The 25,082-nt window shown below is 44.2% G+C and overlaps 1 protein-coding gene across 4 annotated transcripts in view; it reads left to right on the forward strand.

Annotated features, from left to right (window-relative positions):
* The window catches only part of LOC144112700 (rhotekin-2-like), a 215,160-nt gene that overhangs the window by 169,853 nt on the left and 20,225 nt on the right, over positions 1-25,082 (forward strand). For all 4 annotated transcript variants that reach the window (XM_077645525.1, XM_077645527.1, XM_077645526.1 and 1 more), the window contains exons 6-8: positions 1,332-1,357; positions 6,881-7,085; positions 9,508-9,633. In XM_077645525.1, the coding sequence (XP_077501651.1) occupies positions 1,332-1,357; positions 6,881-7,085; positions 9,508-9,633 (357 nt within the window). The remainder of the gene's footprint in view (positions 1-1,331; positions 1,358-6,880; positions 7,086-9,507; positions 9,634-25,082) is intronic.

Below are 25,082 nucleotides of genomic sequence, written 5' to 3' on the forward strand. Positions count from 1 at the left end.
AAATAAAAATGTATTTTTATTTGAAGCACTTAGCTGCACAATATGTTCTGTGGCAAGCACCATATGTTTTTCTAGCTCTGATAAAATTCCTTCATAAAATCCACTTGTTTTCTCAAGTAACCATCTGAAATGGAGCTTGAGTCAAGCTGGCCAAGAGGCAGCTTTTACTATGGGCACGCTGCCACCATGTACATTATGGTGGTGAAATAAAACTTATTCTTGCTATTAAATGGAGGTGAACAATTTCTCTGCTTGTTGAGTTAAGGCTTGAGGTATAATACAAACTATATGGTGCTACGAAATGTTTTCTGGCTGTGTGTGAATGCTTGTGCAAGAGCTTGGTGGTGCCAAGCTCTCATGTAAGTAGGCCAATACCCCTACAATGACAGAAAACGCAAATATCTCTGAGGCTTTTTTTTTTCTATGGGAACAAATATCCACTTCATACATCTGCTGAACATTCATTACAGTTATCTTTGGATTCTCTGTGGACATCTGGTGGACATTTGGAGGTACCTCATGAGTTTGTGGAATATCTAAAAAAGATGCCTATCACTTGCCAGGATGGCTCGGTGGCTATTGCTTTTGGCTGCTGGGCCTCAAGGTCACGGGCTCAAATCCTGGCCATGGTGGCCACCTCTTGATAGTGGCAAAATGCAAAAACGGGTATGTCTTGTGTGATGTCAGTGCACGTTAAAAGGCCTTAGGTGGAGGCCTCGTACCCGATTTGAAGCTTCAGGGCTTTGAACCTCGCATACTCATGCCCTGAAATGCCCATCAGATTTACCATTTATATCTGTGGCCACATTGGTTTACTTGCCCAATATTTTGTCAGCTTGTATCTATACTGAAATTTAATTTGGTGTGCATAATATAAGGTCTGTTTTGTGATGAACATAATTTTCACAAGTCAAGCTTGTGACACCTTGTAAACTAATTTCAACTAAAGTATGGAAATCTGAACATATACATGTCATTGCAGCTCACATAGCATATTTTTGCATGTGTCCTGCGAACTGTGAATGAAAAGTGTTATAACCATTGTAATGAACTGTGACATCGTGCATGAGTACCATCCAGGCACTACTAATTATTTTCGGGCATTGTTTTGAAACGATGCCTGAAAATAATGAGTAGTACCCGGGTGACACTCTTAGAAACACAACTCAAAAAGGTGTTTGTGGATTAAAAAAAATGGAAACAAGCAATGGAGCTCTGAAACGTGCATTTTACTACAGTAATAGAAACAATTACATACTGTGAAATTTAGCCTGTTCACAGTGTAGAGACTAAAACTTATAACGACTGTGTTACATTTTTTGCTCTTTCAGAAGGAAGAGCTGAGCTCCTTGGAAATGTAAGGCAATTTCTTTGTGCATTCTGTATTGTTGCATGCTTTAGTATATTTCAGTTTACACATTATTTTGCTTTAGATTCTATTTTCTTGTTTATCACCTTACACTTGTTTTCATATAGCTGTTTTTTAGTGTGCTGTGCTCTGGTTACAGCTGCATAGCCTATGGGTCAGCAAGGCATCTGCATTTATAATGGGTAGACCTGATGCATTACTAATGTCTAAGTCTTTCAGCAGGCACGTACCGAATATCACCGATAACAAGCAAGGTCTGACATAAGGTAGTTTAATATGGAGAGAATCGAGCATGCTCTAAAGAACGGAGGTGGCCTAAAAGCGGTGAAGAGGAAACTAGGCATAGGCAAAAATCAGATGTATGCATTAAGAGACATAGAGGGCAATGTCATTAGCAGTATGGATGAGGTAGTTAAAGTAGCCAAATGGTTCTACACAAATCTGTACAGTAGCCAATGTAATCAGCACATTAATGAGAGGGCCAGTAGTGCACAGCAATGGGACATCCCACCAGTAACGAAAGAGGAAGTAAAGAAAGCCTTAAGAGCAATGAGGAAATCAGCTGGTGAGGATCAGATAACAGCAGATCTATGAAAAGACTGTGGGGAGGTTGTGCTAGAAAAACTAGCCGCCCTGTATATGTAATGCCTTATGACTTCGAGCGTACTGATAGCTTGGAAGAATGCTAACATCATCTTACTCCATAAGAAAGGGGACGGTAAGGACTTGAAAAATTACAGATTGATCAGCTTACTGTCCATTGCTTTCAAAGCAGTTACTAAGGTAATCGCTAATAGAGTCGAGACAACCTTAGACTTCAATCAACCAAATGATCAGGCAGGCTTTCATGATGGCTACTCGACAATAGACAATATTCACACTATCAATCAGGTGATAGAGAAATGTGCAGAATATAACCAACCCCTATAATAAGGGACTCATTGGAATTCACCCAAGCGCAGTCATACGGCTACAAAGGAAAGCTATACAGCTTTCTCAGAAACTTCGCAGTTAAAGAAAAATTCGTCCTGGTCCAGGGTTCGTACTCGGCACCACTGCTTCACCGGAGCAGTCGCTCCACCAACTGAGCTAACCGAGACTGCAAGTTTATGGTAGGGCGAGAGTGAATTGATCGATAACTCGAAGTGGGAACAGTGTTGGTCAAATGTTTAGGGGAATCCCCCAAGGTAGAGTAGATCTACTCCATCCTGGGGGATTCCCCTAAAAATTTGACCAACCAACCCCAATATAGAGCCTTCATAGATAATTAGAAAGCATTTGACCCAATCATAACCTCAGCAGTCATGCAGGCATTACAGAATCAGGGTGTGGATGAGCCATATGTAAAATAGTGAAAGATATCTATCTATAACAGCGGTACAGCCGCCATAGTCCTCTCTAAACTCCTCCATAACATTCACCACCTGCTTACAGGAGGTATTCAGAAACCTGGATAGGGAACATTTGGGAATAAGAGTTGATAGAGAATGATTTGATTTGATTGATTTATTTCCACAAACAAGCAGGTACAAGGTTGTGATGGAAAACAAGGGGAAAAAGCTGCAAAGAAGGCAGCTTGACTGGCCCCAAGTTCTGTGTAGTAATACTTTGGTAATCTGTGATTCACTGATGACATTGCCTTGCTAAGTCAGTCAGAGGATGAATTGCATAGCATGATCAACGACTTATAGTCAGAGCAGAAGGATGGGTCTAAAAATAATATGCAGAAAACCGAAGTAATATTTCACACTATTGGAAAGTTAACAGCAGTGTACAGTTGGTAGTCAGGCACTGAAAGTGGTAAAGGAAAATGTCCTTAGGGCAGGTAGTGACCGCAGATGCGGATCATGAGAGGGAAATAACTGGAAGAATAAGAATGGGGTGCAGTGCATTTGGCCAGTTCTCTCGGATCGATCGTGAATGGCAGTTTACCAACATTTCTCTTGAGGAAAGTATATAACAGCTGTATCTTATGGGTACTCTCCTATGACGTATAAACAGAGAGGCTAACAAAACGTGTTCAGCTTATATTGAGGACAATGCAGCAAGCTATGGAAAGGACAATGATAGGTGTACCATTAACGGGCAGGAAAAGAGCGCAATGGGTCAGAGAACAAATGCGGGTTAGTGACATCCTTGTCGAAATCAAGAAGAAGAAATGGGCTTAGGCAGGGTATGTAATGTGAAGGCAAGATAACCGGAGTGGATATCAAGAAAAGGAAAGTGTAGCAGGGGGCGGCAGAAAGTCAAGTAGGCGGATGAGATAAAGAAGCTTGCTCTATAAGGTGGCCACAGCTGGCACAAGACAGGGTTAATTGCAGAGATATGGGAGAGGCCTTTGTCCTGCTGCTGGCGTAGTCAGGCTGATGATCATGATGATATTGAGACAAATGAGCCACATCTGAAAGATAGAACAACCATGATAATTTGGCACTCATCCCAAATAAATTGTAGCAAAATGATACAGCAGCCAGTTAGCCATATTAATGTACATGATGCATTTTTTATTCCCATTTGTGATTTCTCATTGGAACATATTGTAAGACGGTATAGTTAGGAGTACTTCTATAGAATTGTTTAATAAAATTCAGGGCTATGGCTTTTCTAGTAATTATATACTTGTTTGTGTATTTTTTCTGTACTGTCCCGGGATGAGCCTGTAGTATATATAAATAATTAAAGAAATTTGTGCATATATTCTCAAAATGAACAGTCAAACCCTTTTGTAACAAACTTGATGGTCACGTGGATATCATATTTGTTTTATCCGAAGGTCGTGGGAAGTGTGCTTCTCATTTTACAGACAAAAATATAAGGTCAAGCAAGAGTGGCTCTTTTTATTTTTGTTGTGATAGCTACATTACGGTAGCATTTCGAGCCTTCAGCGTGGCGGCGCCGTGGCGGTGGTGGCGCTGCCACCCTGTGGCTGTGCCGCCACCCCATGGCTGCGCCGCCACCCCATGGCTGCGCCGCCACGCTGTCACGTGGTTGGCCACATAGTGCAGAGCAGCTGCCGGCGGCGCGGCGCCATGGCTGATCACGTGGTTTGTCACGTGGTTGGTCACGTGGTGCGGAGCAGCTGCTGCTGCTGGTGACACGGTGCACCGGTGAAACCGAGCTGCCACAGCTGTGCACATGCACCATGTCATGTGGGATGAAGATGAAGAAGGAATGCCTAGCGAAACGGAGTGGCGAAAGACTGACTTTGCAATTCAACTGAGCAAGTTCCACTTGGCCAGCTGTAGTTATCGCGTCACTTCAGGTTTAACCAGAGCTAAACCACCGCCAATTTCTTTTTAAGTTTGTTATGCACGTCATAGGCCCTATCACTGTTCTCTCGAAACTCTCCAGAGTGCTTAAGTGCTTATCGCCGAAACCCTTGCAAACAGCGGTCATTTTGAGGGACACGAAACAATTAATTGTGGTAAAAGCTCTGCCAGCAAGTGGTGGTATATGGACCTCCTCTCCTTGTCTCTGGTACTTGACAGAGTTGTAAAGATGCAGCAACAAAGCTAGCGCTGTGTACATGTGCAGAGAACATACTGTTCAGCAGTGTGCGCCCTGCCTTTGTGCGGAAATGGCACAGGTGGTGGAGAGCCCATTAGACAGGTGATGCACACCATGTGACCAGTTGGGCCAGCAAGGCATACCACAAGACTGGTATCCAAACTTCTCATATTACTGTCACTGTTTGGTCATCGGTCATGTGCAGTAGCTTCCCCTGTATCGCGCCCGCCACACTTCTGCTTGAAACTCTTTTCCCAGTCTGCACACATGCATGGAGATTGAACTTGTAGTGCGTCAGCACGCACTTGGCTGGCAGTTCACTGCTATGTCAATGCCACCTTTTTTGTGGCTTTTTTTTGGTCACCCCGCTGTTTCTGAGGATGGGGAGAGGTCTTGGGGTTTGGGACTCGGGAGGTGTTTCCCGTGCCAGGGGAAGTGCGTGTTTTTCAGTAGCATGGGCTAGCAAGGGCCAATTTACAGTGCTACCTCATTCACTCTAACCAAGTTATGCAGCCACACGGTTGTTCATTTTTTCCAAGAAGCAGTGCCATTGCCCTATTATATACTTCAATTGTAGCATTATATTATATACTTCAATTGTAGGGGGGGGGGGGGGGGGGGGGAGCCAGTGGCCCACCTATTAGGCATGAGGAAGTGGGAGATGCATATTTTGTTCTCTACTATCCAGAAAATATTGTCCTCTACTATCCAGAAAACATAAACAAGAGGTAACATGAACTGTGGCCTCCTTTTTATTGGGAAAACTTTTCTCACTCATGCATATGAACATAAAAAGAATGATGCATCTGACCCTGTATTTGAGGCATGATTTTTTTAATTGCTTATGTTTTGTTAAAGCCTACATATAGTGATATGATGGTGCATAATCTTTTCTGAAAATGATGCTAATAAATAAACATGTATTTCTTCTTTATACAGACAGCTAAGCTCGACTTGAGGTGAAAAATACGCATTGTTGCCTCTCAGTATGGCCACATCAGTTAGTAAAATGTGTATTAAAAACAAACCAACTTCATCATCACTAGCACTGAACTGCTATATGTGGAGCAACATTTTGTAGGCCATGCAGAATATTGTTTTTGTTATCGGGTATACTTATTTTATATCTTGAGACGTCCACAGATTTTGAAGAAGTTTCAAGTTATGAAAACATCTTTTACTTTGGCCAAAGATACTTTACTGTAAAGCAAAAAAATGCGCTTAACTGCAGTAGATGAGATATCACTTTTGAAATGAAACAACAAAATCGACTTCATAGTATCCAGTCACTAATGTTACTGTTGAATTATCATAAAATATGGGTGTTATTAAAAGACAAGCATGCCGAGAGGTTGAGGCTGCTGTTAGTTTAAAGTTTGAATCCCCACCTTTTGCATCCACACTTGGAGTGGCAAAAAAAAAAAAAAGAATCCAAAAGCTTCTATGTATTGAGGCTTCAGTGGTTGTTAAAAAAAGAAAAGGCTATCTCTACTAGTGAAAGGGTGCTTGCAATTGTAGTATGTTACTGAGACTTCACTGCAGCCTTGAAGCCATGCTGTGCTGCTCTAAACTCTTCTTGAAACTTCACATGTGGCAAAAATCTACATTCACTGCATGCATACTGAGGGAAGAGAGATGTGAACACATGAACAATTTTGCACAAAAAGTGATGCGGTATTGGAGTGAGCTAGAGCCATTTACTGGTCTTCGGCAGTGTCAAGCAAGGCTATGAGTCCACGCGCCCTCAATTTGATATCGTGCTCAAGCAACAATGAGCACAAATGTGCATGTATTGTACACGTCTCTACAATGCAGAAGGAAATATAATAGTTTAGTTTCCAAAACACAGTGACTGCAGACTAAGTGGTGGTGTCATTTGTTTAGATGCCTCTGTCCCACCGCTGGTGTAAACCATAACTGATAGCATCTCGCATGTTGCCCGCTGACTAGTTGCATGCATTGAGGCATATGAGAGGGCCTCTTTCTTTTCTCATAATGGTGCAGAGGGCCAAAGTTTGAGCTGGAGGCCCATGCAACACTGCGACTGAGCGATGCTGATGACAAGGTGCATACCTATGACCTCACCATGGAGAATTTGGAGAACCCACAGCACCAGCTGCCCCTCTTTGGGCACTTCTGCTGCAAGCTGGCCGTCGTGCCTGACTGTACCCACGAGGAACAGCTGTCGGGGTACCTCAGTGTAGTGCAGGTACTGGGTGTTGCTTTAGCATGTTTTTTTTTTATGAAGTGGAGTTTGTACATATCTTGCTGACACAAGTTGGAGATCACAAAACGAAGTGGGCAGATTGGCTTTGATGATTCCGGATTGGTCCTGAGTACTTTTTGTTCTCTTCCCCATTGTGAACAGTTTTTTCTGTTTTGCACATGTGGGGACTTAACTTTTTGCAGCACGGTGCCTATGATTGTGCATGCCACTTTGCAAAATTTTTATGAAGCATGTATAGTCGGCAGATGCCCCTCAAAGGAGGTCCTCCAGCCACTCGTGTAGACCGATTTTCATGATACTGTGGTTAATCTGATTAAGTCATGGCTAATCCCTTTTAATCTGCCACCCCCTTGGATGTCCCACTATCAGGTCCAAGGGGGTTAACATCATGACAATCTGTTTTGAAGGGCATTTGCTGCTTTATTCTGGAATTTTATCTGGCTACAGGGCTGTTTTCACCTCAGTGATACCAGCTATATTTGGGTTTCCTGCTGGGCGGAATGGCAGAACCATTTCATATTTAGAAATAAGAATTGCTTGTCCAGAAAAAGAAATTAAAGGTGCACTAAAGAGGAATCTGAACTCGTCTTTTTACCGCGGGAACTCTATCGACACGTTCCTTTGCGGCCGATTGCCCTAATTAAACCGGATTAAACGTCCCAGCTCCCGCCTTTTTTTGAACTCAACGCGGTAGGTAGGCGGAGTCAACCAACGCGTGGAGTGACTTTCAGTCAGTCCAGTGGCGGCTCGCTTTCACTTTTGTTTTGTTTTTTAGGTTTCTGTGAATAAACAGTTTCAGTCGCAGAAAATATAACTGCAAATTAGGCCCACGGAAATAAAAATACACGTGGTCTCTTTGATTTACGTATCACTCCGCCGATGGCAGCGCATGCAACAAGCCGCCACAGGACTGGCTAACACGTTGGTTGACTCCTCCTACCTACCGCGTTGAGTTAAAAAAAAAAAGCCGGGAGCTGGGACGTTTGATTCGATTTAATTAGGGCAATCTGCTGCACAGGACAATAATTCAAAGTTTTTAAGAATGCCCGGAACGTGTAGATAGAGTTCCTGCGTTAAAAAGACGAGTTCAGAGTCTTCTTTAGTGCACCTTTAAGATGGGCGCTGCGAAATCTAGTGCTGCACCTAGAAAGTGCTATCTAGTGCTGCCACGTCATTATTCTCTGATACGATGGAATGTCCTATTAAAGGACACTGTAGCTGAGTTTTCATTGCGGAAATAGCTTCAGTCTTTGTGTTCAAATAGTGCACTTCAGTGTTCGTACTCACATTTTTGTTTCATGGAGCCAGGTTGCTTTTTTGTAAGAGCTACAGAGCAAGACATTCAGGGTAGAACTAATTGGTAGAATGATGTAAAGATGTGAAAAGTGTCCCAACTCTTTCTTAACCGGGGGAAAAAGGAGCATATTTTGTGAGTTTTTGTGAAATTATGGTCCAAGGACTATGAAGTTTAAAATTTAATGCAGTACATAGAAATGAAGCTAATTAAACACACTTTAAATAATATGAGGTTTCTTGGAGAGTTTCATGTCTTATTATCAAATTTTATTTGCAAAATCAAGGTTTTCAGTTAAAATTTGAACAAAAATTTGAAAGATATGCTTGTATCCAAAAAAAAAAAAGGGTTAAAGGGGCTTGGATTATGAAAAATGTCTGCCTACCCAATAGGAGGTGCTCCTGTTAAAATCGCCCTGTAAAATGCTTCTGGTAAAAAAGATTTAGCCTATACAGTCTTCTGTTTTGAAAACAATCACTTTAGGCCCAATAGTCGGGCATACCACTGTGTGCAACAGTGGACCACTTGGCAGTGTAGGTAGTATCAAAGCCTGCCCAAATGATGTGGAAAGCCTACAAATGAGACAAATAACATCAGTAGTGTAAATACCCTTTTCAAATCTGCCCCAGAGTCGAGAAAAATGGGCATAGAGAAGCAACTAACCAGGGCACTACCACCTATGTTCTAGGCTGGTCCACTGGATCTCCTTCACCCTCTGAATTAAAGTCAGATGATGAGGTGGCATCCTCAGAGTCACTGCAACCGAGATTGCCGACAGAATCAGCGCAACTGAATCATGCGACAGGCCTCACTTCAGGGTGCTTGCCGTGCTGGCAGAGGCTCTTATTCTCAACTTCTGCACTCCGCTCTTTTCACACGCAGTTCAAAAATCGCTGCTGCATGGAAAAAGGCAAACTGAAGAGAAAAATAGACTGTAGTTTTCTAGCTTTAAGGAAATGGCAAAGCTTGATAAAGAATAGCGTGGGAGCTATTGAAACTGGCATCCACATCAATCATTAGAATGCTAACAATGGTCAGTGGGTGCGGTAGGAAATAGTTAAACGATGCTGTCAAGTGTCAACATTTTGATTGCTTTGGGTGGTATTGCAGTTGGCCAATGGTGTGAACGGACGACGACGGCTGTGGTGTGTCCTCAAAAACTTCCAGCTTTGCCTTTGGACAAGCCCAGAGGACGCTAGGCATCTACCACCAGTTCTGAGCATCCCAATCAACACGGTACGCCTCCATTCTTGACTTTCCTGTCTAAAATAGTTTATGCTGCTCGCAAAATGCAAATACACTGATGTAAGAATTAAGTGGACACCAGAGAACCCCAGGTACTTGAAATAAATCCCGAGCCCTCCAGTATAGCGTTCCTTATGGCCCACAGTGCTTTGGCACATAAAAATCCATTACCATCAGCTAGATAGTTGTTTTTTTTTTTTTTGCTTGCATGTGCTCGTGTCTCCTCTGCATTTGTTGATGTGGGTAGCACATATGATGAGAACCAGAGGGGTTTCATATAAACAGCCCTTTTCAGTCTTTTCTTTCATCCTTTGCCCTCCTTTGAATTCTTTTGTCGCGTCAATGGAAATGAAATAACTACCATTGGTTGGTGTCCTTATTTAAAAGAAGGGGGAAAGTATTGTCAAGGATTATATTAAAAAAAAAACTGACAAAGAATGTGCAGCATGAGGGCTTATGTTTGGCTGAGCATAAGAACATTACACATGCTGTGCTGGACTGACTCCTATGCCATTAAATGCATATCTCTGCCAGTCAGTCATTACACCTTCAGGACTGGTGTACAATATATTTGGGCCATTAGCCATTGGAACTAATAGGTGGTCAAAGCTTTCAGCAGTGCCAAGAGAAGGAAACATCTCGCAGATGGATTTACAGCTTTGATAAACTGATTTTCTAGTGCCATTTATTTTTAATATCCAAGGGTTATTTTTTGTTCACATATCACATTCTTTTAGTGCTTGGGGGAGTTTCTACAACACATTTTGAAGGTAGTGAACAATTGACCCAGCCATCAGCTCATGATCATGTGCAGCAGAGAATGTACAGCCATGGCAAAAAGTGTTTTTTTTTTTTTTCTGCACTCATTTTGGACCCCCACCATCCTTGTGGGTGGCACGTTGAAAGATGTGTGCAAAAAATACCAGCTGGCTGGCATCTAGCAAACACTGTGGGAAAGGCGGTGATTGGCAAGAGTGCAAGAAACAAGTGACTGAAAAATGGAAAAACGAACCATAGAGGCCTGCCAAGTATGAGAGAAAGCATTTTGAGAACTACACTGAATTGTGTGTTGCAAAATAAAGCAATGAACTGAGCATAGCGTGACAGTGTTCGTGGGCATCACCTGCTCCTTGGAGGGTCACAGTTTGTAGCATGCTATTAGTAATGCGAGGAGAGAAAGAACTAAAGGTAATAATGGCAATGGTTGATTTTTTTTAAACTTTGTTAATAAAAAATGGAAGAGTTACGTTTTTGGCAAGTTGGTTCTTCATGCTTTTGGAAATTTTTGCGCACGCAACGGACAGGACATGAGAGAGTACACACGCAGACGCAAAGTTCAATGAAATCCATTTTAAGTTTGCGCCTTTGTGTGTACCCTTTCTTTTCCTGTCTGTTGTGTGTGCAAAAATTTTCAAAAAGATAAAAACTATAGCTGCCAGGTTCAAAGAGAACGCATTAGGGAGATCTGACCAGGGGGTGAGGGGTCGGGGCAAAAAGAAACGGGCATTTTGAATGACTGAATTTTTTAATGAGTTGCAATGAACAAAAGAGTAATTGAATTGTTTTTGCACCCAAACTAGCAACTGTGGAAATATTGGGGGACAGCCTTCCACCCCGCACTCCCACTCCATGGATGCAGCGTTTCTCCTCGCTAACTGCAGAGGGGTTCGTGCTCGAGGGAACAAGGGAAGGGACGACAAAGCATGAACACTCGTATGCTATTTATTACACTTGCAATTAATACACCGAGCGGGCCACCTAGCTACAGAACATCGCGGCATTCCTCAGAAATAGAAGGCTACGTAAGAAGGGCTTCTGACTTACCGGCTGGGGCTGGGGCACGACTTCGGAGGTATCGGTGGTGAATGTTTGCATATGCCGACAACGGCAGCCGGGTTTTCCCGTGTGTGCTGCATTCTTGGGGATAAGCCATTCCCGAGCATTTGCTGGGGAAGGTGCCGAGAGTGCACGTTTGCTGCATTCACTTCGCTGCCTGGAACCAGAAGTCCAGTGGCAAAGCACGATAGATCTCCGTGCGGCTCCAACCGCTTGTGACTCTGGCCGAATCCCAAAGAGACTCTCCGGCTACGCGGAGTTCCACGTAACTTTCGAAGTGGCGCTTCTGTCACTGCTTCCGCTTCCCCCATGAGGGAGACTTCCCTTCTCGCCCAGCCAGTGCTGTCCTGACACACGATGATAAAGGTGGTCAGCTGCGTCGAAACGGAGGGGGGAACAGGTTTTCCACACAACATGATACGTCACTGGTCACTTATGAAAAATCTTCGACATGGCAGACACCGCCCTTTTCAGGAAGTCCTTGGAATACTGCCGAGCACAACAATGTTTGCCCTTGCGATGCTTCGCCAAAGGAACATGACCGACGCTCGTGTCAAACATGGATGCTTGGAACTGAGTAAGATTTTTTTTCACAACACTGCACTTCCTCTCTCATCCAGTCTTGCTGTGCGATGCGGTTAACTTTCAAAAGCCCATCTGCGCCTTTTAGCTGGGAGATGGTGCTCCACTGTCTTTCAGCCTGTTCCTCATGCAGCACATCTGCAGGAATGTCAAAAGCCTGCAGCTTCAAAAATTCTTTTTCCAGCAAGTTGAGAGCTTCCTGTTTCGACTCTTGCTGCTCCAATGAAAATAAGGCCGGAAACCGCTCCACAAAGAGGAGGACGTTTTGAAGTGACATGGCTTCAATGGACCTGAGATCTGCAATTCGTGCATTAATCTGTGCATCATGACCCAAAGGAAATTTGAGGCGAATATAGCTGTAGGCAGTGACCACGTATTTCCGAACAGCCTGAAAAGAATTCCTCTTTCTTGCTTGGCTTGAGTCCATGAACGAAGCACCTAGCTTCCTGTACAACCACAAGGTCTTCATCATCCTTCTGGGCGTGTCTCGCCTTTTGTAGTCAACTGGAAGTGGGTACTTGTGCTCCCTGAACGGGGCTGACCTCACAAACCTTGAAAGGAGGTTTTCAAGAAGCTCCATAAGTAGTGACTGTAGTACATGTATCTGAAGAGCTTTTGCTTGCAGATTCAGTGCCTCAAATGCGGGAATTGTAGTCACCAACGAAAGACAGCATGCTTTTTTGAGATCAGAGCTTAAGAACATGGAACAGCCATTCCTCACCTGTTATGCATGGTGACCCCTCAGTCTTGTCTTCCACACCAGTGCCTTAGTTTTTTCGTCGCCACTGGTGTAGTCTCAGCCGAAGTCTTTCTTCTCTTCTGTTTGTCAGAATGTTCTACGGTTGTACAGTTTTCGTTTGCACCACTGGTGTCTTTGGAATTTGATAGTACGACAGAAATTGAGGACTTGTGGCTTCTTTCTTCACCTCATGGTGGAAAAAACTCAGCCGAGGTGCTCATTGATTTAGTAGCCTTTCCAGGCATTTCCCAAGCGACAGCCGCCGACTAAACCAAGCACTGGAGCCCAAAGCCAACAAAGCACAGTAGAAAACTCTGGATGACCATGTGGAGGTGGCCGAGTGATGCCTAGGGCTGCCTGAAGCAAAAACTAGCACAAGTGGAGGAAAACCGTGGGCAAAATCAGACCCAAGCACCGCGCTTGCGCCACTCCAGTCAGCTGCGTAGATGAAAGACAAGGCGGCGCTGTGTTCTCATAAAGAACAAAATAAAGGTTCTTTCTTGCCTGACGTGGGCATCCTCACGGGGGCGAGCCCTTATGAGGGCATCCTCATCCTCGCCTCTTGAGGGTTTCACTCGGTGAGGTGAAGGTGAGGGAAAATGAGCGCCTAAAAATTTGTTAGGGTGAGGATGGAAAAGATAAGTTGAGAGTGGCGCCGTGTCACAAAGTTCGTGCCTATCACTGCAGAACACGCATGGACTCGGTGGTGGCGTCTAAATCAATATTATTGAGTGCACTTAAGAGTACTTGTGTGCTTTGAATGTGTGTGAAAGTATTGGTTTTTATTTGTATTTCCTTTTAATCTTTTTTCTCTTCCTTTCTAATCACACACCTACTCATTAGCATACAGTCGTAAGGCATATATTAGGTTCACCTTTGTTCACCAAGAAGCAACACAGTTTTGTGGCCTATGTTGATAAAGTAAAACAAAGGTTTTGTGGCCTATGATTTGCATACTCACTTAGTAGTCTGAAAGTGCTGGGTTCAATTCCCCGCACCTTCGCAAAAAGTTTTATTTTCATTTGATCCCACAGTGACGTCATGTGGGATTTTTGGGACCACTGCTGCTAGACAGCGCCAATGCCAGGTTTTGTTGCCGATGAGCCATACAATGCTTTTGTGTTAAAACAACTGAGCAAGAGCTGTAGTTTAACGACAAGGCTACAAACGTCTTCTTTGGGCGCCTGTTCTGCTCTACAGAGGTTTGTTGATGCCCCTTCCCTTTCTGAACGCGGGCACTGTTGCAGATGTGGCCAACAGGGGCACGCACGCAGCTGCATGGTGGAAACTGCTTCAAAGATAAGCGTGCTTGAGAGCTTGGTGTCGAACCCAGGCACCCTGCTGGTTCGCTGCGCATAAGAGGGCCGAGGCTTTGTCTCGCGTTCCTTGGCCCAAGAGTGCAAGGGCTGTTTCGTGACTTGGATGACTGCGGGCTCCCATTCCTTCACCGTTTCCTTTTGTGGTATTCATCAAGCAGAGGGAAAAGGAGCTGTGCACCGAGCATAAGCTCGAGTGCCTAGCACAATTCATGAATAAGAGCGCATTCTCCTGGAGGAAAATGTTCTTCACAGCTAAAACTAGAAAAAATGATTGTCCACTTCGCGTTATCTTGCCTGAAAAGGAATTTGGCAGAAATCTGTTGTGGTGTATGGGGTCATTCCACGCCAAACGTTCCAGACATTGCGCTCGAATATCTCCAGTTTGTTCCAAAAAATTCATAGAAACTAATGTGCGTAATCAAGCCTGAAATATTTTTGCAGAAAAAATTTATTCATGAGGTGAGGGCAGTTTGAATATTTAGGAAAGGCGAGAAACCGGGCACTGCTTTGGCAATAACGCTTTAAAAACTTCTCTAAATATACGTTTTCTACGCTACGCTGCGTTTTAAAATTTTCTCTGACGAGAAATTTACTCGGGCACGTTTTAGCGAGGTTTTTAAACAGCAGTTTGTTCCGAATGTATCTTTGCATTATGTCCAAGTATGTGACACAAACAGTCGGTAGATGTGAACTAACGCCGCAGTGAACCTAAGTCCAATCACATGAATTTTTATGCATCTTTTATTTCGGTGATTAGTGACAACTGAGGTGGTCATGTACATGACTCAGCGCCATTAACATAGGATAACTGCGCACGGCAGCAGGAATGTCCATGCAACGAACGTTGCAAATAGCATCCTTCTTCGAAGTCAAAATACAATAAGAGTAATAAGAGCAATATAGAGTGCACATCGGATGTACCGTACGCAGCAGAGCGTGAGACAATTTCTACGACTGTGCTGGTTTCAATCTCCACGCACACCGCTGGCAGAAACTGATGAATCTATGGCAGAGACTGATGAAGTGGGTTTGTTTGCCTCATATGCAATGTGTATTTATGCTGCAAAGGGCAGCTGCCTGCCTTTTGCAGTTCGACCTATCTGCACATGCCTGAGCAAACAAAATGTGCAGCTCTAAAAAAAGCATGAGCACTAAACCTAATGAAATCCGACTGGTTGATTTAGAGGGTTATAAATATATAGCACATTGATCTTGAGTCTATAGGCTTCATATAAGCAGCCATTTCCAAGAAATAAAAATGTCTAAATATGTTCTTAACAAGATCTTACGAAGAAGTTTTCTAGATCTTTTTTGGCGGAGCATTAGCAGTCATATCACACCTCTTTTTGCTTAATTGTCTACAGAACATCTGAAAACAGATTTCTTCTGGACATTACCATATACTTTTGTAGACGTTTGTTACACTTTGCGTAGCCCTTCTTGTGTTTCATGAAAGACAGCACGCTGCATACCCTCATTTTTCTTCTCTTGGCTGCCCTGCACCAAAGAGGGTCTGTTCGAACTTCGAAAGCGAAAACGATCTCGTTTATTGCATACCATCTGCCGAATGTCACATGATATATTCTTTAGCTCCGGCCCTAAAAATGCACGACAGCGAGCGATGGCAATCTGAAATTATCTGGCCTTAAGTGTCGTGCCATGCCAGGTGCAGTGTTCTGCGGTGAAGAGGCATTAAGAGACGGCACAACTTGTGGTGTGAGAGATCAATTTCAAATATTCTGTTCTCGCTTTAAACAAAAATTACCTCGATAAAAATTTGAGAAATGAAAGGCAATAAAGTGTTCTACGTAACCCGCTTTTGTTTGTATTTTTACTTGGACCACCTCAGGGTGAAATTAACGAGCGTTTTTGGCTCAAAACGCACTTTTTTGCAACTTTGGTATTTATTTTTTACTTTGATGCACGCAATTTCATCACCTGTTACATTTGTTATAGGTACTAGACATCTAGGGAAACAAAATGGCTATTTCCGAATTTCCGAGAACAAGTTGATGTTTTTCAAAAAAGACGACAAAAATGGTACATTTTCATACTCCTTTTCAATTAAAAAAAAATATTTATGCATATAAAGCTGCAGAACTACTTGCTGTTGGGCTAGTTGGTTCATCATAAAGTTGAATGGCACAAGGGAATGAACACAAAAAGACACAGAGACAGAAAGAGCGCCTACTACCAGTTGGTAGTAGGCGCTCTTTCTGTCTCTGTGTCTTCCTGTGTTCGTTCCCTTGTGCCATTCAACTTTAAGTATAAAGGTGCATTCTCCAAATTATATCGAAAGTCAGAATCTGTGCAAATGTCAATAAAAAAAGTTGTGAAGTGTTTTGTAAAAAACTGAATTTTTTATTAATTGGTAATTTTGATTGGTAATTTTTTGGAACAAATTTGAGATGGTCGAGCGCAACATCTGGGACATTTGGCATGGAATGACTCTGTGTTAAAAATAACCGACATATTCTCCAAGTGGTTGACCAATTTTTGCTCAGGACATTCTTGGAGGTGATATGTTTTCTTGAGGATCAGAAAACACTTCTGCACTCCGCCTTTTCGATCGACATCAAGGACTTGTTTTACTCAAAGGAAGAATTGTTTTTGGTGTTCAAGAAGCCATTGAAACCGATGGTGTTCTGCCTTTTCAAAGCAACACTGGTGTTCCGGACAGTGGTTTCCTTGAGTTTAGTACTAAACTTCTGTGCTCGTTCTACCTTCTCTGTTTTGGAAAATGCATGTTCGTTCCGACATGAAATATGTATTGGGTCGTGCATTGCCACTGTTTTGAGTGGCATGTTGCTCGCGTCTAAGAAGCAGGGTCTGTCTCTTTTCTTAGAAGCCTTCCCAACTGTCATCGAGACATCCAGCTATGTCGATGACCACCTTGTCCTTTTAGATCATGCCCGTGAACCTCCTCAGACCGGCATATCTGATGTTCAAGAAGTTTTTCGTGGTGTCCTCGCCCTGCTTGAGGTGACCCATGAATTTCCTCTAAAACACTCTCATTGAATTTCTTGACCGAAGGTTGGTTTTTTATTATTCCCATGATTTCTAGGCCTGTGATTCAAGGCAGAGAGAAAGAAGAAAACAAATTACAGCCAACGTGAAGTATGTGTGCTAGCATGTGTTTCATTTTGTTTTCGGTTCGAGGCTAGGGTTTAAAGATCAGGCTTCTGGTAAATGTGGGTGAAATGTGGGTAGCACACTATAAAATTTTGGGATTTATTGATGCACCTTAAGAGGGCAACAAGATAGCGGTGTGTCCTGGATCCATTGTACACAAATGGAAGTTTATGAAGACAACGGCATGCAATGTACAGCGCAAGAGAGTGTCAGTTAAAGGGCCTCTGATAGGGCCTCTGAAAGGGGCTCTGAAAGGGGCTCTAATAAAGCTCCAGTATGGCTGGGTTGTTAAAGCACGCCCCTTCACAAATACTGTCCAGCAAGAAATTTTCTAATGCGCTTTGTAGAGGCTGAGTTACCTGTAGTCAAAATTTGAACTTCAGCGTCTTCGCGCTTTTCCCTCTCCTCTCGTCACATTTTGCACGCTGGAAGGTTGGCGCTCCTCCGCCAGCCCTTCCTCCAGGGGAGAGCTTCCTGACCTGCCAAAGGTACGCGGCTTATTGGCCGCGGCCTTGGTAGCTGCCCGACGTCTGAAAGAATCTAACTAGTAGCCACCTCTCAACATGTATACGTAGATGCGAGCGACGGAGGAGGGTGCGAGCATGAAAAAGTCGCCAGGAAGGGCTCGCCAACTTTCGCACGTGATTGTGCGTCCTCAGTTGCGTGTAGAAGTGTATTATTTGGCTCAGGTTTTCATGACAACACAATGCAGTGATGGAGCGAGTTGATGTGCTTTCCTCGGAAGGTGTTTCAGAGCCCCTTTAAACATAGGGGAGGTCATTGGTTGTGGTGATCGGTTATGGCAATAGCATAGTGCTCTCGTCCAGTGGCCAGTGAAGCTGTTCTGTTCACGCTTCTGTGGGTTAAAAACCCAGGCGCGGAGCAGTCGCAGCCATATTTATTTTATTTCTGCAGGTCTGGCTTTTCTTTTTTCGAGATTGGAAGCCTTAGTGCTCGCACACTGAAAAACAAGGTGCAACACCACTCCTTGCATCCACAATTTGTCTCGCCGCATTAGGAGAGTCGGGCAACGTGCCAACGTGGACGTTATGTTCTCCGCTCGTAACAAGCTTTCAAGGCTTTGCAATCTCTTAAATCTGCCTAACGGAGAGGGCAGCGCATGTACCATGAACCAAAGATTGCAGTTCGTGCCGTGCACTATCGGAGTTGACTCCATTCCCTTAATCTATGGTGCGGTGTACACTGGCCAATCGGTAGCTGCATAAATGATCGCTGTACGTAATTACCAACATAATGTGGAAAAAGTTGTTTCTGGGCACCTTGGTGTCCACTGCATGAATTCCGGCTGCCTGTCATGCTTCAGAAGCTGCTCCATAATCACAAAAAATGGCAATCGACTTATCAGAGAAATCATTAGAGGGAGCCTTCAAAATTAACAGTGCCAAAAGCTGCTGCGTGAACATCCCTTCAATCACTTTCACTGAAAGAGAAAAGGTGTACCTTCCGCTAGCGAGAACTGTCATTGAACGGAGGTGTTTCTTTCTCCCGTCCCATGGTCTTCCGTGCGTTTTTTTTTTCCCTCTTCAGTCATCAATGTTCTTGCCTTTATACGGCTGTCTTCTTTTGGGGTAGCCCTTCATTCCCCCTTATTTTTGTAATTTGTTTTTCAGGCTTTGTTTCTGCCTCTGCTTGGAGCACATTGGTTTGTGGCCTCACTCCACTGTGCTTACAGACGGTTTTTGCTCTCTGTGCCTTCGATGTTTCTTGAGGGCGCTTTGCTTGGGCGAAGTTTTTCGCAGCTGATTATTGAGAATTTCAACTGTTGAGGGGCTTCGCCTAATTTTTTTGTTTATTTTGCCTTGTGTTGCTTTTTTGTTGTTTTTTTTCCCCTCCTTTTGATTGTTTTCGTATCCTGTGTTCATATCCTTTGTCGCTCTACCCGTTTCGCCTTTCGCTCTACAGAATAAATGCAAAGTTGAAAGTCAGTGCCCGCTTGTTTCTCTCACTGTCTCCTGTCTGTACCACGCTGTGTTTATATTTGCTTTTCTTTTGAAATCTAGCCTGAGTGCCTGCATGCCGTTCCTTTAGATCGCTTTCCTTTACTATGGGGACGTGGCGGTGGGAAAAAGGTGAACTGAGCAGTTTGCTTGGAGGAGGTCAGTGCCTGCATTGTGTGTGAGGTCAGCAAGAGTTGTGGCTGAAAAGCGAGCCTCTGGCCGGGGTCTGGTTCGTCAAGTGTGCTAACGGTGGCCCCGAAGATGAGTGGCCGAAGCTCATCTGCACCCGCAACACCACATCAGCCCTACAGCAGGCATCTGGTGCCCGGCTAGTCCGGCTGCGCTTGTTGCAACCGAACCTAGCCACTCCACAGATAAGCCACCACTTCACCCCGCTCTTTCGAACTCATTTTTTGTCCTTGTAGTTAGAACTTTGTACCTTGTGTTGTACTTTGGACTGCTTTGTTCAATCGCATACCATTGTGCATGTTTATGAATCTTTTTCAATCACTATGCCAGCATTATCAGTGTTTTCACTCCATTATACCCCATCTCTTATGTTATCTATGTAACTTTGTAATAACCATATCGTGAACCAGATGTGTGCTCACTACCTACCCTTAGTAGATGTATTCCCTTATCACTTTCAGCGCCTTCTCCCAATTGTAAACTGCTGTTCCGCTCCCAGACGGTTGAAGATTACTTTGGTTTTCTGCACATTAATTTTCAGGACCGGCCTACTCTTCTGCTTATCTAACTCATTTATCATAATTTGCAATTTATATCCTGAGTGACTCAGAAAGGCAATGTCATCAGCGAATCGCAGATTATTTAGGTATTCTCCATAACTCTTATCCCCAGCTGTTCCCAATCCATGCCTCGGAACACTTCTTGTAAACAGGCGATGAATAGCATTGGCGAGATTGTGTCTTCTTGTCTGACACCCTTCCTGATTGGAATTTTATTGCTTAGTACTTACAGAGGACTATGGTGGCTGTGCAGCTGTTATAGATATCTTCCAGTATTTTTGTACAAGGCTCATCTATGCCCTGATTCTGTAATGCCTGCATGACTGCTGAGGTTTAGACTCAGTCAAATCCTTTCTTGCAATCTATAGGAGTTAATTATATTGTACGCATTTTTTTATCATTTCATTGATAGCGTGAATGTGGTCTATTGTCCAGTAGTCTCTACGGAAGCCTGCCTGTTCATTTCGTTGATTAAAGTTTAAGGTTGTCCTGACTATATAGCAATTACCTTCATGAATACCTTGTAGGCAACAGACAGTAAGCTGATTGGTCTGTAATTTGATATATGCATGCATGTCCCAATAAAATCAGTTGAAAGTCTGCACTTGTCCCTTCTTTTACGGGGTTGTCTTTGTCTTTCTAGCGCAGTAACAGTCTTTCCATCATGTAACTTTTTAAATCATCAATTGTGTCCGCTTCACTCCCTTGCCTTTTGGTAATCACGTTGTTAATATTCAGCTGTGGTGTGGTAGTGTTTTGTTGAAACTTGATTCAGAGTAAAGTGTTTTGTTGTCTGGAGGGCTATGTGCGCTCCGTCCCTTCGGTCAGCAGCTGATCAAGTGTGACCCCTATCACTGGTCAGTCGTCAGAATCTCCCTCTTGCGCGCGTGGTAAGGAGTTGTTTTTCACTCCGTCCTCTCCAAACTTATGAAGTGCACATCGATGGGCAGGTTGGCCCGATTATATAAGGCAGTGTCTCTTCTTCTGGCATCTGGGAAAATTTTCAGGTTGAAATTCTCCTGGCTCTCGCCTCTGATTGGCTACTTGGGGCTCCAAGAAAAATTTTCTGTGCTTTTCACGGTCATGCGTGGTGCAGCATCCCGCATTTATTTCCATATTATTTATTTGTACATAATGTATATTACCCCCTATCCCTATCCTTTCTTACTATCGCTCCCCCCCCACCCTTTTTTCCCTCTCCCTGTCCTCTTGTTCCCGCTAGTCGCAGCTCAGGTGCTTCAGGTTCTGATGGCAGGTGCCGCGGCTGCGGCTATCAACATCTTTTCCTTCTGTTTTTATTTTATTAATAAATAGCCGCTTACAACAACAACTTTTCACGGCCCCGATTCTCCCGGCACAGTTCATTTTAGTTGCTGCCGGGGGAACTACCAGACTTACCTGGCTGTTGCCAGTGATCAGCTACAGCATGAGCGCAGCACCTTTGTTATACCAATTGGAACCATTCTTGGCTACTGAGAACTACAGAGTGCCAAGCTAAAAGGATCCACGTGGCTGGACGTCGCCGAAAGCACATGCAATGTACCACTGTTTGCACCATATGCAACTCGGTAACATCGGCACATATCGGCAATGAGGAAGGACAAATTGAATGTTAAAACTTCTGATTGTGATGGTAAGGGACGGCCACAGATTTTACAAAATGAGGGTGAGGGTAAGGGAGGGTTACAATTTATTGGTGAGGGAGAAATGGTGAGGGCCTTTAATTAATTGCCCACCTCTGGTACCAGCAGGTTCAACTTTGTGCTTGGTTGACTACGCATTTTAGACTCTTCTGATCATGACGTTAATCGGTATCACGCTGTAAGATTGGATTGGATTTGCAGCCAGAGCAACCCCGGCACTATAATCGGGTACAACTTTAGAAGACAGGAGAGGCCCCGCCCAGATGACTGGAGCGCAGCAGCCAATTGCCTCCGCGACTAAAGGAATAGTCCCACTCAAAAAATTGTGACTGCTTCTGAAACGCGTATTTCTCTGTATAAATAAGATTTGTGTATCTTGATGAGTGGCTTAGTAAAACTATCATGATGCAAATGCTTCAGCACATGCCGGATCGCGAGAGAAAAATAACTCCGTGCCTTCTACAACGCTGTGCGTCGTCTGCTACGGAGCGAGATCGACGGCACCGGGCGTGTAATTACAAAACAGTCTGGCTCAATAGCATAGGATTCATATGTACTTTTTGTGTGTTTTCACAAGCGTATTTTTTTAATGTGTGAGGCTTATTTTTCAATTGCTACTTGTTTTTTTTTTTTTTTTTGCGGTTGCGAACCTACAATCTCGTGAGTTCACGCACGTTCGCGCACGGCATTCCGTACTTCTTTTCCGCCATGGAGCCCAGCAAGGTGACATCGGAACGCGAGCCTTTGTTGCTGAACGAGCCTTGTGTCGCATCGATGATCACACCACCAAGGAGCCTCGGCAAGAGCAAGAGCGGCCGCATCCTGAACAGCGATTCACGCAACATGATCTTCCACTACTACACGTTTTGGCGTAACAGGGAGCCTGAACGAAGCGTAGAGGAGACGAGCAAGTTTGTCGCTGACATGCTCGTTGTCAGCGAAAGGACTGTGTTCAGGGTGAGGAAGAAAGTTAAAGCTTCGCATTTTTCGGGTGGCAAACTGACGACGCAGTCCCGAAAGCGCCCACGCAATGCGGAGAAGAGAAGACGCAGCGCGAAGTTTGACAGCTTCACGTTGTGCGCGCTGAGGTCATGTGTGCACGATTTCTTTCGCCGCAACGAGATACCGACGGTCGAGAAGATCACTACCGAGTTCTCGGAATGTATGGAACTCCCATCACTAAGGCGGTGGACTGTGCGTCGCCTGCTTGCCGAGATCGGCTTCAAGCACGAAAAGAGAAGCCGCAACTCGCTGCTTATCGATCGGGATGACATCACCGATTGGCGGAATCGCTACCTCCGTGACGTGGAGCGCTACCGAGCGGAAGGCCGACAGATCTTCTACCTGGACGAGACATGGGCGATGGCGGGACACACTCGGTCGATCGTGTGGACAGACACCGTGGTGCAGAAGCGCGGACGCCTGTTCGCTCGAGCAAATGGCCTAACGACGGGTCTAAAACAACCCTCTGGGAAAGGTCAGCGCCTGATCGTCACGCACATCGGCAGCGAGGATGGCTTCGTCGACGGCTGCTTGGATGTATTCCGAGGCCAAAAGACAGGCGACTACCACGAGAAAATGGACGGCAATCGCTTTGAGGGCTGGTTTAATGGCGTTCTGCAGAAGTTGCCAGCTGGTAGCGTCATTGTTTTAGACAATGCACCTTACCATAGCCGGCGAGAAGAGAAATTGCCAACGATGGCCTGGAAGAAGGAGAAGATACAGGAGTGGCTCACAAGCAAGAAGATCACCTACGCTGAAAGGATGATAGAGAAGCAGCTGCTTGAGCTGGTGGCATCTGTAAAGTCACGCTTTCTGAGCTACATCGTAGACAATGCAGCTGTAAGCGCCGGTTGCATTGTACTCAGGCTCCCGCCGTACCACTGCGAATTTAATCCCATTGAGCTTGTTTGGGCCAAGGTCAAAAATGGCATCGCTGCGGACAACAGAGACTTCAAGCTGTCCACGGTCGACGCCATCTTGAGGGAGAAAATCAAGCACGTAGCGGCGGAAGACTGGGCGAAGAGCATTCAGCACGTGATGGACTTGGAGGCAAAGTTCAGACTTGACACGTCTGGGAGTGAGCACATTCAGCCCATCATCATCCAGCTGGGTCAAGACGACACTGAAGAAAGCGACTCCGACTGCGAGCTGTCTGGCATTGAGCCACTCGACGAAGCATAACGGCTTCTTTTAACGAAAGAACAGCCTTTATTAGGGCTACCAAAATTTTTCCCGTTGGTTCACAACAGACAACCATCCATTCCGTGACCTCTGAAATAAATAAGCAGTTCCATTTATGGCGTATTTCTTATAATAGAAGCTCAATTCTGATAAGCAGCGTCCAGCACACATTGTGCTCGATTTAAGAAGTGGCATAGAAACGTTTAAATGCTGGTATATCTGAATTGAAACACAACTGTTAACTCTGATCATCTTTGGTGGGCTCAAAATGCTCATTCAGGCAGCCACCATCTAGTTTGACGGGCCCCATGTTGAAATAACAGTATTCAAGGCACGCTTTATAGCTCTGTTAGCAGTCTGCACTGAAAATCGCAGTCATGTCATAGCCAGTGCTGCTGCGATACCAGTAGTCAACACGAAACTGACAGCCACTATTAGCAGCTTGCACGCCAAAGCACATTCATGTGGTTGCATTGTTTATTTTGGTTATCTGGCTCACACAAGTAATGAGAATAAGAGAATAAATATAAAGCATCATTAGCTTATTGAGGCCCAAAATGCTCATTCAGGCAGCCGTCGTCGAGTTTGACGGGCCCCATGTTGAAATAACAGTAGTCAGAGCATGCTTTATGGCTCTGTTAGCAGTATGCACTGAAAATCGCAGTCATGTCATAACCAGTGCAGCTGCGATACCAGTAGTCAACATGAAACTGACAGCCACTGTTAGCAGCTTGCACGCCAAAGCACATTCATGTGGTTGCATTGTTTATTTTGGTTATCTGGCTCACACAAGTAATGAGAATAAGAGAATAAATATAAAACATCATTAGCTTATTGAGGCCCAAAATGCTCATTCAGGCAGCCATCGTCGAGTTTGTCGGGCCCCATGTTGAAATAACAGTAGTCAGAGCACGCTTTATGGCTCTGTTAGCAGTATGCACTGAAAAACGCAGCCTTGTCATAGCCAATTTTTAATTTATTTATCTGACTCTGGCATTAACGCGAATGCAAGCACAATTGTCAACGTGAATAACTTTGCTAGCATTTTTTTTTTGTCATATTTACGTACCGGAAAAATGCTCAGCAAGGTTGAACGTGTTTTAGTGAGTCACTTTGTTCATTACAAGTCGTAGGCAAAATGACGGCCAGATTCAGACAGTGATATTGGTGAGGTGATAAATGGTGAAAGCTGAAAAAGCTCTCACAGCACTGCTTTGCTGGACTCCATTCAATAGAAAACTGCATTTGTAATGATGAGAGCGTCAAGACAGGAAATGATAATCCACTGCACAATGTTA

This window comes from Amblyomma americanum, chromosome 1 (assembly GCF_052857255.1).
Source record: "Amblyomma americanum isolate KBUSLIRL-KWMA chromosome 1, ASM5285725v1, whole genome shotgun sequence".
Classification (NCBI taxonomy): domain Eukaryota; kingdom Metazoa; phylum Arthropoda; class Arachnida; order Ixodida; family Ixodidae; genus Amblyomma; species Amblyomma americanum.